Genomic DNA, 27,028 nt, shown 5'->3' on the forward strand with positions numbered 1-27,028 from the left:
CTCCGACTCCTTTCTCATCACCCACATCCTGTACGTGCGTCCCCTCTTTGTGCCTTGTCACCTTTTCTCTGACTTGCTCCTGCGTGTTCGTGGTGACAGCACTGATGTAGCGGCACGGCTTTCATCCCAGTTGAATTTCCCTTCCTTTGAGCGGTGGTGGACCTTAGAAGCTCCTTGGTAGGCTTGTTGTCTTAGTGCCCAGCTCCTCTTGGTGCTTCTCTGGTTACAAGGGCATGACAAAGAGCCCGTGTGGCTACAGAAAGAGCTGCAAGCCAGGCGCGTGCTGTGAGTGCTCCCGGGGTGCCAGGAGCAACTGCTGACTTTGCGGGAGCTTGAAGGGGGTGGATGGTGTTTCCTCAGTAGGATACAGCTCTGCTGATAAGGGTTCAGCATGGCTGGGAGGACAGGATGGGTACTAGAAGCAAGGTGGGGGAGAAGTACTGTCTTGCACACCATGAAGGTGCTGGGGAGGAGCTGTCTTGAGCCTCCTAAAAGTGACTGAATCCTCCGTGGCTACAATTTCTTCCCACTTCAACCCTGTCTTCTCCACTCTCCCTCCCTCTTTCTCTGTGTTTTCCTGTCAAGTCAGACGAGACTGATGGGCTACCACATAGCTTGTCAAGGTGGAAGGAGGAAGGAAATTCAGCCTCCGCCTACATTTTGAGATTTGAGTCAGCAGACCTGGATACATTTTCATTTCCCTCTCTGTGTTGTTGCAGTGTCTCCAAAAATCACCGAGATCTCTTCTGACATCTCCATCAACGAAGGCGGCAACGTCAGCCTCACCTGCATAGCCACGGGCAGGCCAGATCCAACAATCACCTGGAGACACATCTCGCCCAAAGGTAAGAGCCAAAAGTTACCTGAAATACTCCGGGCAGGGCACAACGCCGTTTGAGTTGGCGCTGGTTCATCTTGCAGCTGCAAAAATAAAGTGGTGTGTGCTGAGAAGACGTGTCTCAATTTAGGAGTTGATGATTCTGATGGAGAAACATCCAACCCGGTGGTCTAGGAGAGGAGCTTAGGGTTTTGCTCACATGGATGGAGAGAGAGGAAGGCAGTAGGTACCACATCGGGTGCTTGTGCTTAGGGATTGAATGTGCCTTTCCAGCCCTATTTTGAAAGGTTTTTGGGGAATTCTTGCACGTTGCTTCAAAGAAGGACTGTAAACAGTGCAAATGAGCAGGAAAATAGATGAAGCGTTAATTGGTGGCCTTGTTAATTGGTAAGCAAACCCTGAGCAGAACGGTGTGGGCGTGACTGCTGGGAAGCAAATTCCCATACGTGCCCATTTGGGAGCATATTATTTTAAAACCATTTCCCAGCTGCTTTTTGGAGTTTGCTTTGCGTTTCGCTGCCCTTTTATTCCCAAGTGGCTGCGAGGTCCTCACTGGTGAGCTGGAGGTGAGGTCTGGAGACTTTGGGTGGGGTGAACCAAGGGGCAGTGCCTGGCTCTGATGCTCTGATCCTGTCTAAGCACTTCCGTTTGACCTCAGTCATTTATCCTCTGAAGTTTTACCAACGTGGGCTGCTGTCCCAGACAATTGCCTCAAGTTCTTCTCAGGGTTGCCCCAGCCGGGCTGTCTGGCAGCTGAAGGAGACGATGCAACGGCGGCAGTGATGAATGGTGCTGTGTCTGCTCTCTCTGTTCAGCTGCTTGACAATGGCTGTGGTGTCTCAGTGCAGTTCCATTGATTTTTTTGCTATTTTTCTGCGCTGTAGCAAACTGCTGGGTCAGATCCATCACTCCCCATAGCCCGGGCAGAGCCTGAGAAGAGTCGGCAGCATCTCAGCTCCTTCCCTTGACAGGAGCCTCTGCAATACCCGTTCCTCCCCGGCGCACGTCGACTTATCTGCCTGAGGTGGTTGTGCCTCTGAGAGGGTGGCCTTCGGTTGGAGTCTGTGCATGAATGAATGCTGAAATGCAGGACACGGATCCCTGTGCTCATCTCCAGCCCCGATCCGTGGCTTCAAAGTTGCTGTCACTGTATCTGTCACCATCAGGCTGTATTTATGGTAGAGGCAGTCCATGCGCTCCCACTTTGAAGCCCTCTCTTGCTCCTGTTCCCCTTGTCAACCGTGGCAACGCTTTTTTGCCTCGCTCAACCTCCTCACCGCCTGTTTTTCACAGGCATCGTGTTTTCCCCACAGCCCCACTCTCCTTCCCACATCCTCTCCTGCTCTCCCAGGACCCTCTCCCATTCCCATGCCCCTCTCTGCCATCTCCCACGCATCATCCATCCTCTCCTAACCAGGCTCCCACTTTCTGATGCCTCTGTCTTTCACAAGGGCTATTTTCTGTGTTTGCTGCCATCCAGCAGGTTTCTTTCCCCAGGGAATCTTTACCTGCGCTTGAACCAGATGTTTCCATTTTACTTAGGACTTAGCTGCTATGGAAACTGAGGATGCACTAAGAGAGGAAGAGTGAGCTAATCAGAAATTACCTGTGGCGCTGTGTAATTTGCAGCAGCAGCTCTTACCTGATTTTGGTCATGATTAGGCATTCTGCTTTCAAAACTCAAAGAGAACAAATGATCACGAGAGATTTACTTGAGTCTGGCCTCCTGCTGGTGGAGGGTGCTGAGCCCAGAGGTGGCCCAAGACAACTTTGGTGGCTGTCCATCTCCACAGGCAGCTCCTCTGTTTCCCTCTCTGGGTCTACCAACCCACCAAGGGAGACCTCTACTTCTCTGTTTTGCATTCAGCGCACATAGAAGAGATGAAGATTGGAAGCGTGGGGACCGAAATAAGAGCCAGGACAGGTGCGTGGAGGCACTATAGCAAATGCTGAGACAGTCCATCCTCTCACTAGTAGGAGATGCTCTAATTTGGAGAACGAGCAGAGACGCAAAGCACGCTGCTAGCCCCGCTCTTGTTGTAGCTCTGCCTCGATGCTCATCCCTGGGGAAGTCTAGAGCGAGCTGTCTCCGGTTGCTCCTCACTGTCTTCCTCCATCTCATGTGGAGTAGTGGAGAAACGGAACCGGAGAGAATTGGTTAAGGGAAAGCTGGTGCATAATTTAAGGGTTTACATAGTGGATGGGTAAGCAGCTCTCACCGATGTTGCTGGGAGAGGCTTTGATAGCACTGTCTGTGCCAGGCACGGGCGGATCAGCCGCTGAAGGAGCCGGTCCCCGTGCTTACACCGGTGAGTGCTCCTCTGTGCAAAGGTACTTCACGGGCTTAATTATTTTCTTGGCAGCTCTAAGCCTTCTGTGTGGCTCTTGGTGAGAAATGGAGCAAATAAGAACATCTGCTCTCCAGGGGAGCACGTGGTGGGGCCCTTCCAAGGATTTATACCCAGAGCAGCCCAGGTCCCCAGTGACTGACCCTTTTCCAGCCACTCCCAGCTCCCTTGACCACCTGGCTGTTTTCTCATCCATGTGTTGCTCTGGTCTGGTGCAAATGCATTTAGCAGCTCTGTCTCGTAAGCTCTGCTGAATTTTCGTGTCTGCAGTTGTTGCCATTAAGCCTGGGTTTGAGGCTTTGTTTCGTTTCGGGACTGGAGAGTTCCCCACAACCAGAAGGAGGAGAGCATTTTTGCTGTGTAGCTTAGGAGATGAGTGGACCTGAGCAGGAGTTTCCTGCCAGGGAGTCACAGGAGGGCTGACCCTGTTGGTGCCTCCATCACTGCTCGGCATGACTGGCCCTACCTGTGCTCATCCTCATGCCACGAGCCAAAGCAAGGTGCTGGCTCTCTGGGTTTTATGAACCCATGACCAGTCCAACCAAGATAGGCTATAGCACATCTTCTGTCCCTCTGCCTCGCCTCTCTTTGTCCTCTCTTGTTTCTTTTCCCCCCTGCCCCATGGCAACTCCTGGTAATGCAGCTGAACGGGTTGAGGTGGAACAAGAAGCTGGTGTTATCACAGCCTCTTCTACCTCTGCGCAGGAGGTTTAACTGCACTGGGGCTCTGCTCCGAGCTGGGGCGCTCCACCTGAGAGCATGACTGCCACCAGAGCTGGCAGGCGGTGGGGTTTCAAAACACAGCTGACCAAAACCATACCAGGAAGCCAAGTTCTGGCATGAGCTGGGTGGCTCCATCTCCTCTTGGCACCCCGGCAGTGCCGAGACCATTAGGACAGTGTCAAGAGAGACATCCTCAGCAGGGTGAAGAGAGGAGAGCAAAGAGGAGAGACTGAATGCATAACCACGGTCAGGATAGAACATCCCGTATGAAGGCAGCAGCATCTTTCCAGAAGAGATGTAGGTTGTGCGGGGGGATTTGTATGCTGGGAACTGAAGGGCAGTGTTGTGTGTGTCCACACACTTGTGCTTGCACCCATAGGTGCTGAGCATCTCATTATTTTGGAGTCTTTAGATGTATTTTGGTCCCCAGACTCGCGGTGCCAATGCAATCTGTAAACTGCAGAGAGGTCTTCTAGTTAATAGTCTGGTTTTGGTCACTCAGATGTTTCCATAGTTACTGGGCTTTTTATTTATTTTGGGGGGTAACTCTGATGTTGTCATGGCAATTGCCATGTTGTCAGGCTAGTTTTCATCTCTCAGCGGACAAAGACTGAGATTTCTTGGCTAGGAACAAGCACGGTGTTCCACGATGCCAGGCACACGGTGATGCCAAAGCGCGCGGAGCTGCTCGCTAGCAGAGTGAGTGGCATCCTGTTGAGCTAACTGGAGGGGGTTTATCCGTGCTGCAAGACACAGGACTCGTCACACAGCCTGTTAAGCTCAGGAAATGTTCCGAGGAATTGAAGTGAGGGCTCTCCCAGGAAGGACGAGGGCTTGGCAGCCTCCATCCAAAAGGAGAAGCAGGAATGGCTTAGCAGTAACAATACTGAGGGCTCTCTGGTCCGACGGCAGGCGTGGTTATCCTGCTGTGATGGAGTCAGGGACATGAGGAAAGGGTGTAAAAATTAAGTGTGTGCATGCAGATACCCTGGCCAGAACTGGTCTGCCATGTGTGGCTATCCCGAGCCAGAGACTGCATCCAAGTCGTCATCCTTAATGACCCCTTGATGGACTTTGCTGCCGTGGTTTTGTCTAATTGCTTTTTGATTATTGCTATGCTATGATGGATTTTGGTGTAAGGCTTAAGACAGCAGCCGCCAGGGTAGGAAAACATTACGGCTTGGCTTGGTGGTGTATTTACCCATGAGAGGTCTGATCGAGAGGTCTTTATAGTGGGAATCCCTCATTAATCTCAGGATTAGGTGGGGTGCTGAAAGCGAGATCTTGTGTGGAGCTGGACTCCGGAGTTCAGTCTGAGCTGTGATTTGTAGGGTAGGTGCTGCTTCGCTGCTTCACAAGGCAGAGATATGAGTCAGGGGAGATGCTTGGAGGATCCTGACCTTGCCGTGGCCTGGATGTCCTCGGCGATTGGTTTGTTTAACCTCCCTGGCTCTTGGTGTCCTCCCTGGAAGAGGTACAATAGCAGTCCCTTGTCTCACAGGACTGATGGGGGAATAAATGCATTCAAGATGTGAGGCGCTGAGGTGCGGCAGTAATCACAGCTCGTACATGCACTTAAGATAGATGAGACACGGTGGCCTAATGTGGCAGAGGTCTCATGAGATCATCTGTCAATACATCAGCAGCAAACCAGTGAAGGGACTCTGGGAGAAGTCCGGTGTATTTGGATATATCGATTCTCTCTGGCTCCTGGTGGGGCTTAAAACAAGAGGAAAAGGAACTGCAAAGAAAATCCAGCTTGAAGAGTTGCTTGTCCCTGGGAAGGGGATGCATCCTCCCCTCTTAGAGCTTTGTCCATTAAGCACATTGCTTGCAGTCCCTCATCTTTCCAGGCTTCTTTGTGGGCAGGAGATAGGGAATATTTGTAGGTTGGATGTCAGCCCTGGAGCTCAGCTGGGAGGCAGAGAGAGAAGGAAGGCAGGGAAATCTCCATCTACCTCTGTGCTGCCTTCTCCCTCACATTGATCCCCTCAGTGTCCCACTCCCTCTACCCCTGCCTCAAGTGACCTCGTTAACTCGAGACCAGAGAGCCATGCTCTCTGCTGTCCTTCCAACAGGGAAATCTCTCTCGGAATGAGATGCTGGTTTGTGTGAGGCTGCTTTTGTATTCTGGGTCTTATGTTTTTGCACTCTTTCTTGTCTACTGTTGAAGGTTCAGGAGCTTTTGGAGGAAGCCAAGCACCTACCCCGCATTTCTCCTTGGTGTTTAGGCAGAAGGGAGAGTTTATTTGTGTTGCCTCACGCTGAACATTTACCAAAGAGCCAACCAAAGCTTGTAGTGCCTTGCCGAAATGAGGGGGTTGAGCCCCCTCTTAAAGAAAAGGATTGGGGGGAATGTTGTGTGAGCCAACATAAATGGTGTCTCCAAGAAGGGATGCAAGTCCTGCTGGGGCTATGTGATGAAGCACAGAGTCAGGTCTGAGCTGCAGCATTGGGTTGGGTTGGGTTGGGTTGGCCAACGTGCTGGACATGATGTCCGACCTCATCTTGTTACACACTGGTTCATTCCCAGGTCTTGTGGTGGTTGGGTGTCAAGTGGAGGCTCATCTGACTCATTCAGTGGCCGAGAACCTCATCCTCCTTCCAGGAGGGAGTTGCAGGTCTGGGCTCCAGCTGAATGAACTGAAGCATTTCAACCAGCTCCAATCCTGTCGGCAGCTCAACCGTCCCCTTGTTTACTGTTGAAATAATTACTGCTTTGCCATAATATTAGCTCTGAGCCGTGACTCCATTACCATTATCGCCGGAATATTACCCATTTATTATCTCCCAGCAACTCTGGAAGATGAACACTAGGCTTCAGAGACCAATTGTTTTACAACAGACAGGATCTTGGTGTGCATTGTTTAATGAGGTAAACTACATTATAGCCGGCATTAATTTGGCCATGGTGCTCTCCACTAAATCATTGTTAACCTGTAAATCTGCCATTGGTTTTGATGTGTGCTTAATCGGGGTGCACCGGACAGATCAGCCAGGAAAAGGGTCAGCAGTGGCCTGGCTCCGCTGGCAATGTGTGAGGTGCAGATAGATAGGTTGTGGTGCTCTTGGAGCAGGAAGACTTTGAGACGGGCATTAGTTTTTGTAGAATCATGGAACGGGTTGGCTTGGAAGGGACATTAAAACTCATCCAGTTGTACCCCCTGCCATGGGCAGGGACACCTCCCACTGGATGAGGGGCTCCAAGCCCCATCCAACCTGGCCTGGAACCCCTCCAGGGATGGGGCAGCCACCACTGCTCTGGGCACCCTGGGCCAGGGCCTCCCCACCCTCACAGCAAAACATTTCTCCCTAAGATCTCATCTCCATCTCCCCTCTTTCAGCTTAAAACAATTCCCCCTCGTCCTGTCTCTGCCCTCCCTGATCCAGAGCCCCTCCCCAGCTTTCCTGGAGCCCCTTTCAGCACTGGAAGCTGCTCTAAGGTCCCTCCACAGCCTTCTCTTCTCCAGGCTGAACAACCCCAACTCTCTCAGCCTGTCCTCATACAGGAGGTTCTCCAGCTCTCAGATCATCTCCATGGCCTCCTCTAGAATCACTTCAACAGCTCCATGTCCTTCCTGTGCTGAGGACTCCAGAACTGATGAAAGGCTTCAGGTGAGGTCTCATGAGAGCAGTGTAGAAGGGCAGAATCGCCTCCCTCACCCTGCTGGGTTTGTGCTTGGCCACGGTGAAGGAGAAGCTGACATTGCCGGAGATCGCAAGTGTAGAGTGTGTGCACAACCAGCAAAGGGATCCTGCCGGGATGAATACTGAGCCCCTCGAGTGTCAGCAGCTTGCCATCAACACCCATGGGAGCAGGATGTGGTTCAGCAGGAGCCAGGATGGGGCACAGAGGAGCCCGGATCAGGCAGCATTGTGTTGTAGTCTGTAGGGTTTGCTTTCCTTAAGGAGTGACTTAAACACGATTACCTTGCAATCCGCTAAGCAATTGGCTGTGGATGGCTCCTCTTAGCATTTCCTCTCCACTGATGTGCCTTGTTTCTTTCGAAGCTATGGGAGATTATGTACTTGTATATATATAAAAGTAATATTTTTGATTCCCTGCATGGTGGAAATGAACTCTCTGAGCTGATTTGTTTGCATATGTGGCAGAGCCTTTAAAATATGCATCTCAGTACAAAAATAACAAGACCCCTACCAGCTACAAATGAAGCAATGTCTTTCCCTTAAGAAAAGGCGGGGGGGGGGGGGAATCTCTCAGCTTCAGCATATTCCCTAAACATAGCTTTGCAATGTCACGCTTTCCCTCCTTGCCAGAGGCAGAGCGTGCTCAGCTCCTTATCTCAGCCTGGGGACGCGGGTGGGCTGGTTTCTCTGGTGGAGCAGTAGGTGCTGCTGTTGCTGTCGTGTTGGCGGGGGGGAGGAAAGCAGGCAGTCATCCTGCTGGATCAGGGCTCCAAGCCCCATCCAACCTGGCCTGGAACCCCTCCAGGGATGGGGCAGCCACCACTGCTCTGGGCAACCTGGGCCAGGGCCTCCCCACCCTCACAGCAAAACATTTCTCCCTAAGATCTCACCTCCATCTCCCCTCTTCCAGCTGAAAACCATTCCCCATCATCCTGACCCTGCCCTCCCTGCTCCAGAGCCCCTCCCCAGCTTTCCTGGAGCCCCTTTCAGCACTGGAAGCTGCTCTAAGGTCTCCTCAGAGCCTTCTCTTCTCCAGGCTGAACAACCCCAACTCTCTCAGCCTGTCCTCGTACAGGAGGTTCTCCAGCCTTCGCATCGTCTCCGTGGCCTCCTCAGCACTCCCTCCAACAGTTCCATGTCCCTCCTGTGCTGTTATCTCTTTACCATGGTGGGATGAGGTGGACAAACCCCAACAAGCTGCTGATATCAGCTTTTCTGTTGGATATCTGCTGGATTTTCTCTCTCGTCTTTAGCGATGAGCACGGCTCTCTCCCTCCCCAGTAAAGGTGTGGCTTTGTGCCGGTGGCTCGCTCCCTGCCCGGGACTCGCCTTTCATTCAGCTGGCGTGGGGAAGAGCAAGGGACACAAGCGTGTGAGATTCGAGAGATCTCCACACAAATTAAAACCTTTTATCAGCCCCTAATAGCTGTGCAAACTAATTATATTTGGGCCAAACTTTGCCGGCGACTCCCCCGAGGTATTATTATAAAAATCTGAGCTGTGGAAACGCGTCCCCATTCTGTCAACACCGGGTCGCTTCAGCTATAGAAAACTCGACTCCGACTCATTTTAGCTCCCGTGATGTGCTTTGCATAAGCCGCTGCAGTTGTTTTTGGGGAGGAGAAAGCTTTGCTGGGCTGTCTCAAAGTGGCCCAGGTCTGCCAAGCCAAGGGTAGGGCTGAGCGTGGGGGAATAGCACTGAATTCTTTATTTGCCCAAGCCTGGTAGCCCAGCTTGACCTGCCGGCGCTCTCCTGCAGGCATCAGCGTGGCCTTGGGGCTGAGGATGCATGTGTTGGGTACCTTCCTTCCTAGAGGGATGCGATGTTGTGTTGAGGGGTAGAAAGGATGCCTGCAGAGGTGGTGGAGATGCTCTAACCCTGGCAGGTGGGAGTGAGCAGACAGAGGAAGCAGAGCTCTGCCACAAAGCTGCACGTGGATAGTTTTCCTGGCACTTATTGAGGAGCTTCTGGTGGCGTTGGAGTGATTTTTTTTTTTCCCCCTAAATTCATGCTCCTCCTCTTCCCAGCATCGCATCCTGCTCCTTTCCCACCCTTGCAACCTCTGCTCTGCTCACTGAGCTTGCGTGGGACACAAGGGCCAAAGACAGCCCCTGTGTTCACCTGCCCGCACATCAGCAGAGGTGGCACGAGGAAATCCTTTAAGCCTTTTTTTTCCTGCCCTTGGGAAATTTGCCTCAATGGGAAGGAGGGTTTTCTCCTCATTTTGCTCCCCACCACCATTCCCCCTCGCACCGTCCCCCTGTGCAGATTGCCGGCTAATGGGGTGGAGCTAGCGCAAGCGCTCTCTATTAATGGAGCAGAATATAAACAGAATAAAGCCTTCATTTCCCGGGCTGTGATTTCATTATTAATATACTTTACAGTTCACAGGTTGTTCATTTGCTTCCATGTTTTCTCAGCTGGTGTAATCTGCGGCGCAGAGTGAGAAGAGTCATAAAATTTCCATTTCCAGTCGAATGTGCGTCCAATTCGCCGTGAAATGTTTCTCTCTGTCGTGAATATTAAGTGCCTGAGGAATCAGTAGCCGCAGGATTAAGCAGGGCAGGTTGCCAGCCCCTCTCCGTAACCCAGGGGGACAGAGAAGGAAAGGTGACAAGGTGATGGACTGAGGGATGGACCATGTGGCAGAGAGAAGAGGAGGGAAAGGGGGAGGAGAGAAAGAAGCCATGCAAAGTATGCTGGAGGGAGAAAAGTTGGGGAGAGGCAGAGAGACTGTCTACGAGGAGGGGGGCGGTGGGTGAAGGATGCTCTGACAACCTGTGCTCCACCTCCTGGTGTCCCTGTCCCATGGCTTTGATCCTTTGTAGGGAACGTAGAATCACCAGGTTGGAAAGGACCCACTGGATCATCGAGTCCAACCATTCCTAACAATCCCTAAACCATATCCCTCATCATCCACCCATCCCTTAAACACCTCCAGGGAAGGTGATTCAACGTGTTGCACCAGTGTCTGCTCCAGTTTGTAGATCAGTTGTTGGTGTCTGTGCTTAAGCCAGTGCCTCAGGCTTTTGGTGTGCCCTTCCCGAAGCCTGAACATGGGTAGAAGGAGTTTCCTTGTCTCTAGTGACTCTGACAAACGCTGCTACGCTTGTGTGGCCAAGGAGCTGAAAGGTGTTCAAGAGCCGGAGCTGCTTGGCTGCCCCGTACGGAGCTAAAACCAGCGGTGAACAGCCCTGTTGCACAAGAAGAAAAAGGACTTGTCACGTGGATTGAGGGGTTTCATGGCCAGTAGGAAAAGTGGGGAGATTCATTATGTTTTTAGTGTGTTCTTTAATGGTTTATAGCAAATTAAGCAGTTGTTGCGGGGCAGGGCAGGCAGCCGGAGCCGGTGGTGCTCCCGAGGGGTGCCCACAGCTGCAGCACCACTGGCAGCGGGCACAGCTGGCAGCACAGCTGGCACATCGGGGAGGGATGTGTGTCCCAGTCCCCCTGCCCACAACCCTTGCAATAACGGCGTGTGATGCAGTGTTGCTGCCGGGGAAGGGGACAAAAAGCCAAGTCCCAGTGGTGTGCCCAGGCCACGGGGATAACTTGGGTGCTGCCCGGAGCCGATGGCGCTGTTTCCTTCCGTGTCTTTGCTGAAATGACTTCTGCCATGGCACTCCTCACTGCAGGGGAAAAAATGCCTCTTCTTTTCCCATCTTCTCTCGGTTGAGTCAAGATAATAATAGTCTTTTTCTGATCCCCTGAACTTTCCCATCTGCTTGGTAAAACAATGGCAATTCTTTTTCCTGCCGGTCTCTCTCTCTCTGTCTTCCTCTCTTTTATTTTTATCCTCCTACAGTATAATTTAAAGCCAGAGCAATGCCGTAGCCCATGGGTTTCTCCCCTTCATGTGCTATTCTGCTGTTATTTAAAATAACAGCTTTTCCCTTGCAGAGCGCGCGGTGCCTCTCGCTGCCCTCCCGGTGTCCATAGCTGAGCTGATACCTTCACGGGAGGCCTGGAGCAGGGATGATGGGCTTGAGCCCGTTGTCCTGTCTCCCTATTCCCAGTGCCCCAACGCCAGCATCACCTATCCCTGCAATAGGGCTCCGCGCTTCCCTTCTCCCCTCCCCAGGCTCACAGCATCCTCACTTTGTCCCCATCCTCCCCCCGAGCCCATCTCTGTCTCCATCAGTGCATTTCTCCGGCTTCTCTCGATAAGCCGCAATATTGTGACTGATCCTCCAGAAATGGAGACATCAGTGCCATAAAACACGAGAGACAGAGCAAGGCCACTGGGCTGGAAAATAGCGTGTCTGAAAAAATAAAGATGGGCTAAAGATGATGGAGAGGAGACAGTGAGCATCGCCCTGCCGTGATTTGGATGGCTCCAGAGGGTGAGGAGGGCTCGGAGGGTCCCACTGGAAGAGGAGGGAAGAAAAATATCCCCCATCTACATAAAACCATGGCAGAAACAGTGTCTGGGCTTGCTGGCAGCCGAGTGCAAAGATACGCAGGGAGAAGGGAAACTTTCCCAGTACTCGTGACTTCTTGCCAGCGCTGGGGATGGATTTAGCCAGCACTTGATGCTTATTTTTTCACTCTAATGCCATTATGCCACTTGCTTTCCCATCCTAGGGATATTTTCTTAATGCGGCTGAAATACAGCTTAACTGAGGTTACAGCCATTTAACGCTTTGGATTGCAATTGCTTCTTAAGAGCTTGTCCTACGGAGAAAGCCTTTGGGTTTAAATTTGCAGCCAGAGGGACTCTACGGTCCTGGCTGCCAGCAGCTGTTTTTCAGACAAATCCGGAGGAAAGTCAGGCTCCTTGAGTTTGGATGGGAGCGAGGATGCTTTTGCCTGCAGAGCAATGCTGGCTGTGTGCAGGGATGTGTGGTTGGGGGGAGATGTGGTGGATCCCCCAACTGTGGAGCCCCATGGCATATTTTTTGTGTGCAAGACTCCTGCAAAGAGCGGGCAGGAACGCTTCACTTCTTGGTGTTGTCCTGCATGACATTCTTGTCTCTAAATTAGAGAGACATGGATTTGATGGATGGACTGCTTGGAGGATAAGGAATTGGCTGGATGGTTGCACTCAAAGAGTTGTGGTGAACAGCTCAATGTCCAGCTGAAGAACGGTGATGAGCGGCATTCTACAGGGGTTGGTGTTGGTGTTGTTTAATGTCTTTGTGGTTGAAATGGATATTGGGACTAAGGACCCTCTCAGCAAGTTTGCCAGTGACACCAAACTGTGCGGCACGGTCGACACGCTGGAGGGAAGGAATATCATCCAGTGGGACCTGGATGGGCTGCAGGGGTGGGGCTGCGCAAACCTCATGAAGTTCAATAAGGCCAAGTGCAAGGTCCTACACCTGCGTCAGGACAATCCAAGCACAGATACAGGCTGGGCAGAGGAGGCCACAAAGTTGATCCAAGGGCTGGAGCACCTCCCTTCCGAGGACAGGCTGAGAGAGTTGGGGTTGTTCAGCCTGGAGAAAAAAAGGCTGTGGGGAGACCTTAGAGCAGCTTCCAGTGCTGAAAGGGGCTCCAGGAAAGCTGGGGAGGGGCTCTGGAGCAGGGAGGGCAGGGAGAGGATGAAGGGGAATGGTTTTCAGCTGGAAGAGGGGAGATGGAGGTGAGATCTTAGGGAGAAATGTTTTGCTGTGAGGGTGGGGAGGTCCTGGCCCAGGGTGCCCAGAGCAGTGGTGGCTGCCCCATCCCTGGAGGGGTTCCAGGCCAGGTTGGATGGGGCTTGGAGCCCCTGATCCAGTGGGAGGTGTCCCTGCCCATGGCAGGGGGTGGGACTGGATGGGCTTTGAGGTCCCTTCCAACCCAAACCATTCTATGATTGTGAGTCGTCTCTCTCCTTGCCAAGCCTTTGCACCCACAGCTTCTCCTAGAGACAGCGAGAAAGCTGCCAGAAACGGGATAGGGTCCAGAAAAACCAACTTGCAACAGGATTTAATCGGGGAGCAGCGCTCCTGCAAACAGGATGCATGTGTTTGTCTGAGTGATTTTCTCCGGCAGCATCTGTCACTCTCCAACATCTTGGTGGCACTGCAGCAAATTATTTAAACACTACCCAACGCACCCCATCTGTCAGGCACCCCCTCCACACGTATGGGGTTCTACCTTGTAGCCTCTCCAAAGGAACTCACCGGCAAAGGCTGAGCGCCAAACAACAGGACAAATTAAATCAAAAGCATAGCTTCGGCACCCAGGGGGAAAATGCACATCAGCTTTGACTTATTGCATGGCGCACACTTGCAGGAGAGAAGCAGTGGCTTTTGTCACTGCAAGGGGCCATGAAAAATGAATTAGGGCTGCTGCTAGGAGAGGGCACGTAGGAGAATCTTTCATTCTGGCGATGCTGTCCTCTCTCACCTTGCAAGCAGCAATGGGGAAAAAAATCATGGGGAAGAAGAAAGGATATAGAATCATAGAATAGTTTGGGTTGGAAGGGACCTTAGAGATCATCTAGTTCCAACCCCACTAGTTCCACACATCCCACTGGCTCAGGCTGCTCAAGGCTCAACCCAACCTGGCCTTGAACCCCTCCAGGGATGGGGCAGCCACCACTGCTCTGGGCAACCTGGGCCAGGGCCTCCCCACCCTCATAGTGAAGAAATTCTTCTTTATGTCTATTCTAAATCTGCCTCTCTCCAGTTTATACCTGTTGTCCCTCATCCTATCACCACAAGCCTTTGTAAACAGTCCCTCCCCAGCTTTCTTGTAGCCCCTTCAGGTACCCACAGGTCACTCTAAGATCTCCTTGGAGTCTTCTCTTCTCCTCTCCAGGCTGAACAACCCCAACTCTCTCAGCCTGTCCTCGGATGGGAGGTGCTCCAGCCCTTGGATCATATTTGTAGCCTCCTCTGAACCCATTCCAACAGCTCTATCTCCTCCTTATGCTGAGGGGGAAAAAAAAAAAAGGGGAAAGGATTTCTTGTTGAGTGGCTCATCAGAGTTTGGCTCTTGGTTGTGGGAGAGAGCACCGAAGCGAGTGGCTTGAGTGACCTGACAGTAGCGTCAGTGCTTGTGAGGGAACATAGTGCAGCCAGGAGATGCTGTTTCATCAGCAAATCTCTGGAGAGGACTTGGCTTTGATATTTGGTTTTCATGAGGGCTTTTTCATGCGCTCATGCAAGGAGGCAGCAAAGCTGCTTGGGAAGTGGCTCAGTGCTGGCCACAGCCTCTGCTGAACCGTTCCTCTGGGAACCACCACGTGGGTCACCATATCATCCTCTAAGCAGGAGAACCCAGGAGCCAAGGAGGCAAGTTCACCTCTGTGCTTGCTACAATGCGTGTGTCTCGTTAGGAAAAGCAGCCCTGTAATGAGCCTGACATCCATCTTTGCCAACGAGCGGACCCCGCTTTGGTGTGTTGTGATCTGCAACTGGTTCTCATTTGCTCTAAGGGGTCTGGACCTTTTCCTGGGGCTCAGCATCCTTACCAGCATCCCAGGAGGAGGCAAGGGCTGGAGACCCTGAGGATGGTACTGCCACTTTGCTGCGCCCTGAGCTGCTTCCGAGCAAACCCCTCTCTCCCTTGGGATGAAATAAAAGGGCTCATTCTTTATTCGACTCGTTTGCTCCTGAGTTAGAGCCTCATTCAAGGGTGGATGGTCCCCGAGTTGTTTTGCTTTGTTCCTTTAAATATTAATTTCCATAATCCTTTTATTTCCCAGGGAACTACTTCTTGCAAACAAAAGGTTTAATGCGTTTTATTTTATGCCGGGTAACAAATAAGTTGTCTGAGGCATGCAAACATCCCGGCATCTGCCAGGCTTGCGCGTGCAGCAGCCAACGAACCGCGGTTAAGCATGAATTGCGGTGCTCAGGGGATGGGGAGAAGCATCCCTGAGGGATCACGGGTACCACGGCTGCATCTCCCCAGAGATGCTCGCCCAGAGAAGGAGGGCAGAAGCCCAGTGGGCACTGGGAAGCCCCCGTGCAGCCCGGGATCCCAATCTTCTGCGTGGAGGCGTCTCTGACATGCTTTTTTTGAGAAGGAAGATTTGAGAGCCGAAGGCCGGGAAGCACAATAGAAGATAGACTGCTTGTACCTCATTGTCTGGAGAATAGATGGGCTGCAGGCTCGCGGAGAATAGGAGCTGCCACTCAGGCGGCTTTAATAGAACAGGCGGCAGATAGATTTCAATAAAAGAAATGAGTATAAATATTGTTAGCGGAGAAGAGAGGAAAAGGGAAAAAGATCTTGTTTGACGAGTCACAGTGGGAAACTTTCAAGGACTTTTAAGCTAAAAACTCTTCACAATGGGGCTATAATGGGCGACTGGATCGACTCAGCTGTGTTACACGGCACCAGCAGGCTGGGCAGGAGTCCCCAGCACACCGTGATGAGGCTTTGTGTGGGAGGTCCACTCCTGGATGCAGGGCATGGCAGCAACGTGGCCATGCCAGGAAAACTTGGAAAACTTGCTTGTGTTTTGGGTTCCCCGTACCTCGCTTTGGCTCTCTGTGGTGTGGATGGTCAAGTCAATATAAGATATAGGCTGTGAATATAGGCTGAGCAACCAGGAGCAGACAGTGTGATAACATCCCCCAGTGACTACTGGGATGTGTTGCATCCACACACTTAATAGTTAAATATTTGAGTTATGAGAGGATATAGGAGCCCCGAGTGTGGTTTGGGGGCTGACTGTAGATGTACAGAGCAAATGCAGCCACCAAGGTGGGTCCTGTCTCAGACTGCGCTCCAACTAGTGCAAGAACTCAAAGAAAACATCTCCCCAGCAGCAAAGAGCGGAGGTTTGGCTGCGGAGCCACAGCCTTTGTGATTGCTCCTGGTTGGCAGTAGCAATTTGGAGAGTGCTTGTTGAAATCCCCGTGTCTGGTCCCTGTGCTCATGGGCTTTCAGAAATAGTCACCTCTGCTCATGTCAGCCCCAAATCAGGCCCAGGAGGCTCCTTCACTGCGTCTTGAGGAGAAACACGAGGCACCATTGGCTGCCCTAAAGAGCTGCAAGGAGAAGAGAAGCCATGGCACAGCTTGGCCATGCACGAGGAGAGGCTCCTGCAGCCCAGGGAGGGGAGAGGACGCTTTATACCAGTGTGGGAGAAGGACTTTATGGCAAGCATGGATCTATCGCTCAGCTTGCACCTGCCTGGGGTCCGTTGGAAGCCCCTGGCACAGTGGTTGGCACTGACCACCCCTATCCATCACAGCCCACTCTGCCGTGCATGAGGCCGTGGAGCAAAATTGGCTGTGAGAGTTCTGCTGAATCCAATTTAATAAAGGGTGTGAGTGAGGAAAACATGATGTTTCCCCTCTCTTTGGTGACATCAGACAGAATTGCTGACAGTCACCACCCCTGGGGCGTGAGGATGAGGAGGGATCACACGCTGTAGCAGCAGAAGTAGCTACTGCAAAGCTCCCGCAGCCCTGAGCACCATGCAGAAGCAGCAAGAACACCATCCCCTGGGGCTTCGCACAGCATCAGGTCATGGAAACACGGTAATTAACGTGGCAAAACATGTGAGAGGAGAGATTTCTTTTCTTGTTATCAGGAAGCTTAAAAAAAACCAAGAGTCTTGGCCTCATGTAAGCACGATGCTGTCCTTGATCGCTGTGTGCTTGTTTCTGGGCTTATCCTCCTGCTTTTGAAGGCTTCTGAAGGGGAGGAAGAGGAGGTTGTGGATGAAAAAGAGGTTTATATCCCACAGCTGGCATAAGCTGGCCCTGTAGGTGTGCTCTTTGAAGGGAGCTCTCCTCTAAGGGGAGTTGCAGTTGGAATGCTGGAGGATGTGATGTGGGGATGTAATATTCGCAAGAGAAGGAGAGGAGCGTGCCACGCTCACCTAGGTCGATAGGGTAATCTTGAAAAAAATCATTTTTTTAATGATTGCTCTGGATGATTTCCAGCAGCTTAATTACCCCCCGATCTTTCTCCGTTGGAGCGTGGCGAGAGGCAGAAAGAGGGGGTGCACAGAGGAGAAGCTGCCCTCGCCGGTGTCATTTGCCTGATCAAAAGAAAAAGGGAAAGGGAAGTTTTGACCTGCCCGAACTTTGTTCTTTATGTGTTAATTGAGCAGCCAGGAGCCAGTACTACTGATTAATAAGAGGTGAAGCAAGTGCTTCCCCCATCTTTGGTCAGGATGTGTGCTGGAGGTGGCCTTAGCTCTTCTTTACCCACGTCACCAGCGCTGTCCTACCTACTTTGAGTCTAGAATCATGGAGTGGGTTGGGTTGGAAGGGACCTCAAAGCCCATCCAGTCCCAACCCTGCCATGGGCAGGGACACCTCCCACTGGATCAGGGGCTCCAAACCCCATCCAACCTGGCCTGGAACCCCTCCAGGGATGGGGCAGCCACCACTGCTCTGGGCAACCTGGGCCAGGGGCTCCCCACTAGGGTTTGGGGTGATTCCTTCTGGGAGCCAAGCTGCTCGTGCGATGCTGCTAAATCATCCTCCCTGCACCTCTCTGCTTGCCGCCGCAGCAGAGGAGAGGTGAAGTGAGTCTTAGGCGTTGACAATTCCCTCTTATAACCTTTGTGTGTTTTATTTATTTACTATAAACTGTTATAGGAAGGCCATCAGTACCGCATCCGAGTGACGTTTAAAATGGATGGCTCTCGGTTTTAGTGCATCACTTGGAGCTGGGAGTCTGCGCGATGTTAATTTTTATTGCCAGAAGTAGCCATAAATTGATAGTTCAGAATCGCTGTAGGGACTGTAATTAACTAGTTACTATTTCACCTCCAAAAGGAGCAATGTTTCACGCTTTTACTTTTACTTATCTGGAATCAGCCGCTGTCAGCATCCACTGAAGCCCGTATAAAGATTTATAGACCTGGGAGGTAAATATTGACTAATGGGCAGCTTGGCTTAATGTTCACCTTGAAGGACAATAAATTGTGCTATTGATTGAAGCAAGATGTCAATATCTGCATTGTTGTAAACATTTTAATAAAATTATCTCCATAAAATATTCTCCTTCTCCAGCCGATCCTGGCTGGTCAGATCAGCGCCCGGCAAACTCAGCAGCATGGAGTAGGAGCTACGGTAGCACCTTGGGTCCAGCCCTTGGACTTGGGGCATCTGGAGACCAAACCCATTGCAGGACAGTTGCTCAGGTTGCATCTGAAATCCAAATCTCTTGGTTGGTGAGGTTGCACCTTTGAGCCGTAGAGTTGGAAGTATCACAGCCCTGCGTAGCTAGGCTGCCTCATCCTGGTTCGAGGTGCGGAGAGGTGATGTGGGGACATCACAGCATGAAAGATGTGCTATTGGTGCTGAGCACTGGATGCTGTGCTGCCGCGGTTATCAAGATGTGGCTCAGAGCAGGGGCAGATTCCCTAAGCTGTGGAGATGTGCTCACCACATCTTTTAAGTCATATGCAGAGCAGCTGAGCGAACTGGGAGTGTTGAGTCTGGAGGAGAGGAGGCTGAGGAGAGACCTCTTTGCTCTCTATAACTACCTAAAAGGAGATGGTGGTGCTGTCTCTTCTCCCAAGTAACAAGTGATAGGATGAGAGGAAATGGACTCAAGTTGTGCCAGGGGAGGTTTAGATTGGATATCAGGAAAAATTTCTTCACTGACAGAGTGGTGAAGCACTGGAAGAGGCTGCCCAGGGCTGTGGTGGGGTCACCATCCCTGGAGCAGTTAAAAGACCATGTAGATACGGTGCTTCAGGACATGGTTGAGCAGGCGCGATGGAGTTGGGCAGATGGTTGGACTGGATGAGCTCAGAGGCCTTTTCCAACCTTAATGATTTTACTACTCTTTGTTGTCCCTGCGTTGCCTCGTACGTGTCTCTCTTTTCCCATGCTTTGCCTTCCAGAAATCAGGGCGGTGTGGCTCTTGTCCCCTTGAGGCTGTTTCTTATGGGAGATGATGGTATCCAGGGTGGGTTCTCTTGATGCCTGCAGACAACACATAGAGCAAGAAAACTTGATTAGGGTTGTGATCCTCAAGAATCACAGAAGCGATGGTGCACAGAAGCGTCGATGCTGTGCTGCTTGCCTCGCTGGGGGCACCAGGAGCTGCTGGCAGAAGCTGCGGCGAGGCGTTAGCAAGCTCTGCAGGACACTGTGGCAGAGAGCAGGGACCACTGGGACCTACCTCACTGTCTGTTCAGCAAAGCTTTTAACAGCAGCACCGGCAGCGTTCAGCCAGGGAAAGCTGTAAGCGTCGTGTCCCAGAACATGGTCGAACATGGCTGCAACAGCGAGCCAGGGGACAGCGGCATGTAATTAATTTGGGAACATGTGTTCACTTTCTGGTGAGTTATTATCTTGTCAGAGGCTCACTGGAAGCAAATGGGTAGGAAGAGGTAGAAGGGAGATGAGTTGCACTGGGAAAATGAGGAGAGGAGCAAGGGAAAGAGCAAGGCAAGGAGGGAGGAATGTGGATAAATGAGGCATCTGCCCATACCTTGTTGTGTCGGCACCGTGTGGGATCCCAAGTAGAGCTTTGCTGCCTGTTGGATCTCCGTCAGTGTACTGTTCCAGACCAGGATCTCTCCACCATGGTGTGATGACCAAGCTTCCATGCACTGGTGGCCTTGAGTAGACCACAGCCTACTCAATGGCAACGTCTGCGAGGTACCCACAGTGGTTTATCCGCTCCGTGTGAGACATACATCATTCAGTTATCTATATCTCTATATTTATTTCAGGTTGCTCGCTGCCACCGTGTCTGGCTGGTGGCTCCCGAATGCCGCTCTGAACGCCGCCGAGCTCTCTGGCTCTGCTCGTGACATTATGCATGGAGTCTATCTTGGCTATTTTGCAGCTCCAGGCTGTTTTCCCCCTTGCTCCTTTGTGCTTCCTCTTCCCTGAGGTTTCTTGATGGAGATGTGCAGAGTTGCAGGTCTGGCAGAGCAGGTCCCAAATAGCGTGTAGTAGTCTGTGTGCTCACCAAGCAGATGGATTCAAGCTCTGGTTTTCCGTCTCCCCAGCTCGTGCTGGGTTAGTTCATCATCCTCAGCTGATGAGCAAGGATTACGCTTTTGCCTACTCCGTGGCTGTTCCATTTCTGGCCTGTATTATATTATTAGTATTAATAATAATGATGATGGGTGCTGGCTGTGCTGGTTTTCTACCTCCGGAGGACATGAGAGAGCTCTCCCATTAATTCCTGCAGTATTTCAGCTCCTAATTGTGCTCGAGCAGAGACAGCCTTGAAAAGTTCCCAGCATCAATACAGGCAGAGCAGGGATGTTACTGGCTGGAGGTCCTGGAGCCACAAGACCTTTGTCCAGCCCCGTCCTGAGCATCTTTGAGCTCTGGGTGCTCTTGGAGGAAGGGACCATGGCAGTTTGGTGTCCATTGCTTTGCTTTAGCTCCAGCCTCGGAGCAGTGGGAGCAATCCTGAAGGGCCTGATGGATTTGAGACTGATCGGACACTGTAGTCCGGAGAAGAGGAGGATGAGGGGAGACCTCATTGCCCTCTACAACTGTCTGAGAAGAGGTTATAGAGAGGTTGGTGCTGGTCTCTTCTCCCAAGTAACAAGTGATAGGACAAGAGCAAATGCCCTCAAGCTGCGCCAGAGGAGGTTTAGATCGGATGTTAAGAAACATTTATTCACTGGTAGTGTTCTCAGGCAATGGCAGAGGGAGGGGATAGAGTCTCCATCCCTGGAGGGCTCAAAAAATGTGTAAATGTGGCACTTTGGGACATGGTTTAGTAGGCACGGTGGGTTGAGCTGATCATTGGACTGGATATCTTAGAAGTCTTTTCCAACCTTAACGATCCTTGGGGGAGGGATCCCTCATGTCACCTTATTCCCTGAGATGCTGTAGCTGGCACTAAGGAATCAGGATGTGGCCGGAGCCCTTAGCACGGACAGTCTTTCTCATGCTGTCAACATCGTTATCTGAGCATGAGTAACACCGAATCGTGCTCAGGGTAAGATGAGGCAGCAGCTCTGATGCGAAGCATCCCAGTTTGGTCCAGGGTGGGCTCAGCACTTCAGGGTCCATGGGCTGTAGCCAAAATCCTGTGGATACCAAAGCAAAGCACACCAGACCCTGAAAGCCTGAACTCTTTGCCCTCTCTCTGTTGGCCGATTACCATGTACGTATCTCAGACTCCTGGCACAGAGGAAGCCTTCATCTCTCAATTTCCCAAGCATTTGCAGGTGGAAAGCTGACCCTTACAGTTACTTTAACAAAGTCTTTTGCTGGGTAATGAAATGCACTCAAGCTGCTTTGCTCCCAGATCAAACCGGAGACGCGAGCTACAGCCTGGCTACGGCGAGAGATAATTCTCACCACGTGCAAGCCAGCTCCAGCGCACTTAGGGAAGGGCTTTTGCTTAGTTAGGAAGCAGAGTGTTATCTGAGCCTTTGCACAAATCGGAGTCAGATTTGCACACGGAGCATCTGAAGGCCACCGGCTGTGTCGTTATTTTATCAGCAGGCAGCGCTGTGCTACAGAGAAGCCAATTCTAGGTCAGCCATAAAAGGGATTCTTTTTTTTCCCCCCCTTCTCTCTCCTTTTCTTTCTGCTGCACACAGTGCTGCAGGCCCACTGGATGTAACGCAGCAATTTGTGTGTCTCCAAAGGATATTGATTTTGGGGTAACACCTTCGTATCTTGCCCTTCAGTCACGCTAAGTAAAGATGAGCTCAGCGGTTTCGACCGCGAGCAGCTCGGGTGGGAATTTTGGCGTAGGATTGAAGGGCGCAGGTGGACGTCGGCAATTCATCACCACGGAAAAACTCACTTCAGCCCTTTCTGAAGCTCATGGAGCAGCGGGAGGCTGCTTTCCCGGTCCACATGGGATAGTGGGATGCACGCGCGGATGCACACAGGGTCCTTGGTTTGGCTACTGGGTGTGCGAGAGAGCAGTGGTTGTGCGTGTCCCAGGGTCACCATGTAGAGGTGGCCTCCATGAGGTCTGGTGCAAGGGAGAACCAAGATGCGTTCGCAGCCCGGAAGACCAACCGTATCCTGAGCCGCATCAAAAGACGCATGGCCACCAGGATGAGGGAGGGGATTCTGCCCCTCTATTCCTCTCTTGTGAGGCGTCATCTGGAGGGCTGTGTCCAGTTCTGGAATCCTTAGCGTAAGAAGGAGATGGAGCTGTTGGAACAAGTCCAGAGGAGGGTACAAAGATGATCAGAGGGCTGGAGCACCTCCCATCGAGGACAGGCTGAGAGAGTTGGGGTTGTTCAGCCTGGAGAAAAGAAGGCTCAGAGGAGACCTTAGAGTGACCTTCCAGTACCTGAAGGGCCTACAAGAAGGCTGGGGAGAGACTTCACAAAGGCTTGTGGTGATAGGATGAGGGACAATGGTTTTAAACTGGAGAAGGGCAGATTTAGACTGGACATAAGGAAGAATTTCTTTGCTGTGAGGGTGGGGAGGCCCTGGTCCAGGTTGTCCAGAGCAGTGGTGGCTGCCCCATCCCTGGAGGGGTTCCAGGCCAGGTTGGATGGGTCTTGGGCCGCCTGACCGGTGGGAGGTGTCCCTGACCATGGCAGGGGGGGTGGAACTGGATGGGCTTTAAGGTCCCTTCCATCCCAAACTGTTCTGTCATTCTCTGTGGTTTTGTTATCTGCACTGTTTTAAGCTCACAATCGCAGCACCTGAGATTGCAGCAGCACCTGGAGGGTCTCAGCCGGTGCCTGCGGTGCTCAGCACAGGAGATGGCCACGCTGAGCTGTGTGGAGGTGTTACGGAAAGCACATCAATGCTGGCTTGGGCCCCATGTGCTTTCCAGACAGCCGCCTTGGCGGGCGGTGGCGTGTGACCACGCTCACTATTTATGTCCCGCGGGAAGCGATGCTATAAAAGTATCAGCCGGTGGGATGCAGGCAGTGTGTGCCCTGACGGGAGTCTCCCACGTGTATATTTTGCGTGCGTTTGTTAGGAGCAAGATGCATATGGTTGACCGGTCAAGCGTGGTCGAGCTGTGGCCCATCGGGTCACGCTAGCGCAGAGACTGCGGTGGCCGGGTGGGACGCGAGGGTGAGCCACGGGTTTGCTCAGCTCTGCTGGTCAAGCTTGCTGCATCCCTTGGGGACCGAGGACCTGTGCTTGGCCTCTCTGCCATTGGCACTGACTCCCAGAAACAGCTGTCCAGGGCTAATTTATTTCCTAATGCTGCAGCAATGTTAATTTATAAATTACACTGGTAATGCGAGCTATTATTAATTTCAGATGGTGTAGGGCAAGCCTAATTAAAATATGACACCAATTGCCACACATATGTACCAAGGACTACCGTTTAAAATTTATAGGAATATTAAGTGTGACACTGGTCTCGGAGATGCTTTGCGCGGTAATTACGGCTGCGGGAGACGTAAATGAAAGGAAGGGAGAAGTTATCGCTGTTTGGGGGCTGGTGAAAACCCGCTTGTGCTGTTCATTTGGGGGTGAGCAGGGTTTTTTTGGGGTGTTCAGTAGCTATGTTTCTTTATTTAACTCTGCCTTTGTTGTAATGATGCGCTCTCTGTCAACTTGGAGACTATTGTGGTCCAACACTTGTGCCTCGCCAGCCCAGCACCGTGGGTTTCCGGGAGTGCTTCACTTTGAAACAGGTTCTTGGAAAGGAAAGGGGGGTTTATACCCATTCCCCCTCATCCTGTCCCCACAAGCCTTTATGAACAGCCCCTCTCCAGCATTCCTGTAGCCCCTTCAGATACTGGAAGGTCACTATAAGGTCTGTTCGGAGCCTTCTCTTCTCCAGGCTGAACAGTACAGCAGATCTGCAGGGAGGATGGGAGATCCAGAGACATCAGCTGAAGGGAGATGTTGGCACCACAACTAACTGGCTGTGAAGTAGTCGACACTGAGGAATTAGAGAGGGATGTCTATGGTGGGTGAGCCAGGCGGTGCCTCCCAGCAGGAAGGTGGAGTAGGATGTGCAGATGTCAAGGAGAGATGGTGAGGACCACTTTGCTCATCCTGTAAACATTGATGGCAGCATCTCCAGCAAGTGATGCGCTTGTTGGGGCTGGATCCGGTGCTTGCGGACACGTTTCTGGCAGGGGGTTTCTTGGGAAGGTGGGGCAGAAGCACATGGGTGCATCCAACAGTGATGGGATGGATATCTGAGGGCAGTGTGACATGGTCATGGATGGTGACAGGCTTGCCGTGCCTCCCCATCACTCACAGCCCTCTCCCTCTGCCCCTGCAGCCGTGGGCTTCATCAGCGAGGACGAGTACCTGGAGATCACGGGCATCACACGGGAGCAGTCGGGCGAATATGAGTGCAGTGCCTCCAATGACGTGGCAGCGCCCGTCGTCCAACGAGTCAAAGTCACCGTCAACTGTGAGTAGCCTGGAGATTGTCAGGAACCTGGGATGGAGTGGGTCACATGCTGAGGGGATGGGACTTTGGTGGTGGGAAGTGGAGTGGATCCATTTTGTGGGCGTCAGAGCTGAGACAGGCAGTGGCAGTTTGCTGAGCAGGTGGTGTTTTGCCCTTTTTTCCCCTTCTTTTCGAGTTCCATTTTTTTCCACCACCTCCTCCTCAGCTGTCTCCAGCAACTTGGGTTTTCCGCCCATGGTGAGATGCTGTGCTGATAACCTCCAGGGAGAGGAGAGAAGTGAGCAGTAAATAGGATTTTTTTCCTTTAGAAAAAAAAAAATGAGAAAGAAAGGAAGGAAGAAAACAACATATTCTTTGCTCAGACAGAGGTGAAGACCCCCCTAAACCCCTCTTTGCCAACCCTTTCAGCTGCTTGAGGTTAGCACAGAGGTACACGTGGTGTCCAAGAGATGGGGACCCCCAGTTTTTGGTAGAACCAGAGGAGCCCAAGCCTAAAACCCCTTGGACAGCAGCACCGGAGTGGCAGGAGCTGGGAATGGGCTGAGAGTTGATTTTGGCTCCTTCCTAAGTGCAGACAAAGAAAAGGGAGCTTGAGGAGCAAGGGAAGGGGATGGAATGCCCCAAGTCTACTGGGTATTGACCCTGGATTTCCTATCTTCCCCGCAGACCCGCCGTACATCTCGGACGCGAAGAGCACGGGAGTGCCGGTGGGGCAGAAGGGCATCCTGTTGTGTGAAGCCTCCGCCGTCCCCTCTGCCGACTTCCAGTGGTACAAAGACGACAAGCGGTAAGAGCCCATGGGACCAAACCAGGAGGGCACGCTCTGATCCCTCGCGAGCCGTGCTGAGTGCCAGCAGCTTCGGCAACGGGGCTGCAGTAGCATCCCTGATAACGCACACTGGGTTTGGATACCGAGACACATCCTCTCTGACAGCAGCATGCTGTGCTTGTCCAGGGCTAATCTGGCCATGTCGGCAGGTAACGCTGCTCTCGGTATCTTTTAAAAGCTTTAAAACCTTTTAAAGGGCTTTATATTTAACTCAGCGCTGTCTGCGTGGTGGAAAATCAATGAGGGGCATTTTTGGTGGGGAAGGAATTTTGCAGGAGCCTCTTTCAGCCAGATGGGGTTTGGTGTGGGCAGAATGGGTAGGATCACTACTACTTCTGCCTCCTTTTTATGATCTCGTGGTAAATACCCGTTTGGGTGAAGCATCGTGGCCCAGAGCAATATTGGCAGTGCAGATCCAAGTACTCAGGAGCGGATGAAATCCCAGTCATCTTTTTAAACGCTTTGGCCAGAAGGCAGCATCTTGCTCTTAGAAAGGCAGAAATGTAGTGTCAGTCAAGAAACAGGGTTTGCTATGCCGCACAAATGGCCCACCCAGTGCTGGGGTGAAAGTTGCCCTTTTAGGTCAACTGGTGGCTTTTGTCTTGCCAGAGCAGCAGCCCAAGGTTGTGGCTCACAGGGAGGATGGGGTAGGGTCCCACCTCTGTGCAAATGCCTCTCTCTGACCCCTATTAAATTTTTTTTAACCCTTTTTAGTTTGCTTCTCCACTGGAAACCCAGAGAGTGGTGCATCCAAACACAGGATGAACGATGCAGGTCAAATTTGAGGCACCTTCTCGCCAAAGCCATACAGAAGCTAGAAGGGAGGTTAAGGCCATTGCTTGGGTTCTTTGGGGAGGAAAGGAGCAGGCGGAGCGTACAAAGCAGCGGATGTTTGCACGGCTGATGAAAGGCTTCGTGCAGAAGTAGGTCAGATCACAGGGCCTGTGAAGCGATGGAAGGAGCGAGCTCAGCCCACCCGGATTGGCAGGTGGAGCAGGGCAGGGGTGAGAATGGGGATCCAGCACCTCCCAGGAGGAATTAGCAAGTAGAAGAGCTGCAGGAGCAAACGGGAGCGGGACACCAGTTCAGGGAAGTGAATGGACTTGGTTAATGCTTCAATAATCGTGCCGGCTGAGCAAGGGCCTCGCGGTGCGCGGCGCAGAGCCCAGCGCGGTGCTGGCGTTTGGGTCCAGCAACGGGGGGTGATGCAGCATGTGCTGCCTGTGAGCGATGCCAGCCCCGTCTCCTCCTCTGCCTGCAAGGCCAGGGGTATGCAGGGAGCCGATGGGCAGGGAAGAGTGTGAGAAGGTGTCCTACAGAGCCAGGAGGACTGAGGAGCCCTTGAGGCTGACCTGAGCTAGAAGCTGGGTGGGAAGAAGCCTTTCCTAGGTACCATCGCTGGGCGTGTGAGCATCCTTCCCTCTGCGTGGCATTTGGCAAGATCCACAGCC

The 27,028-nt window shown here is 52.1% G+C and overlaps 1 protein-coding gene across 7 annotated transcripts in view; it reads left to right on the forward strand.

Annotated features, from left to right (window-relative positions):
- The window catches only part of LOC104066067 (protein CEPU-1), a 418,198-nt gene that overhangs the window by 383,556 nt on the left and 7,614 nt on the right, over positions 1–27,028 (forward strand). For all 7 annotated transcript variants that reach the window (XM_054086959.1, XM_054086964.1, XM_054086961.1 and 4 more), the window contains 3 exons: positions 720–845; positions 24,614–24,748; positions 25,415–25,535. In XM_054086959.1, the coding sequence (XP_053942934.1) occupies positions 720–845; positions 24,614–24,748; positions 25,415–25,535 (382 nt within the window). The remainder of the gene's footprint in view (positions 1–719; positions 846–24,613; positions 24,749–25,414; positions 25,536–27,028) is intronic.

This window comes from Cuculus canorus, chromosome 23, assembly GCF_017976375.1.
Source record: "Cuculus canorus isolate bCucCan1 chromosome 23, bCucCan1.pri, whole genome shotgun sequence".
In the NCBI taxonomy this organism is placed as follows: domain Eukaryota; kingdom Metazoa; phylum Chordata; class Aves; order Cuculiformes; family Cuculidae; genus Cuculus; species Cuculus canorus.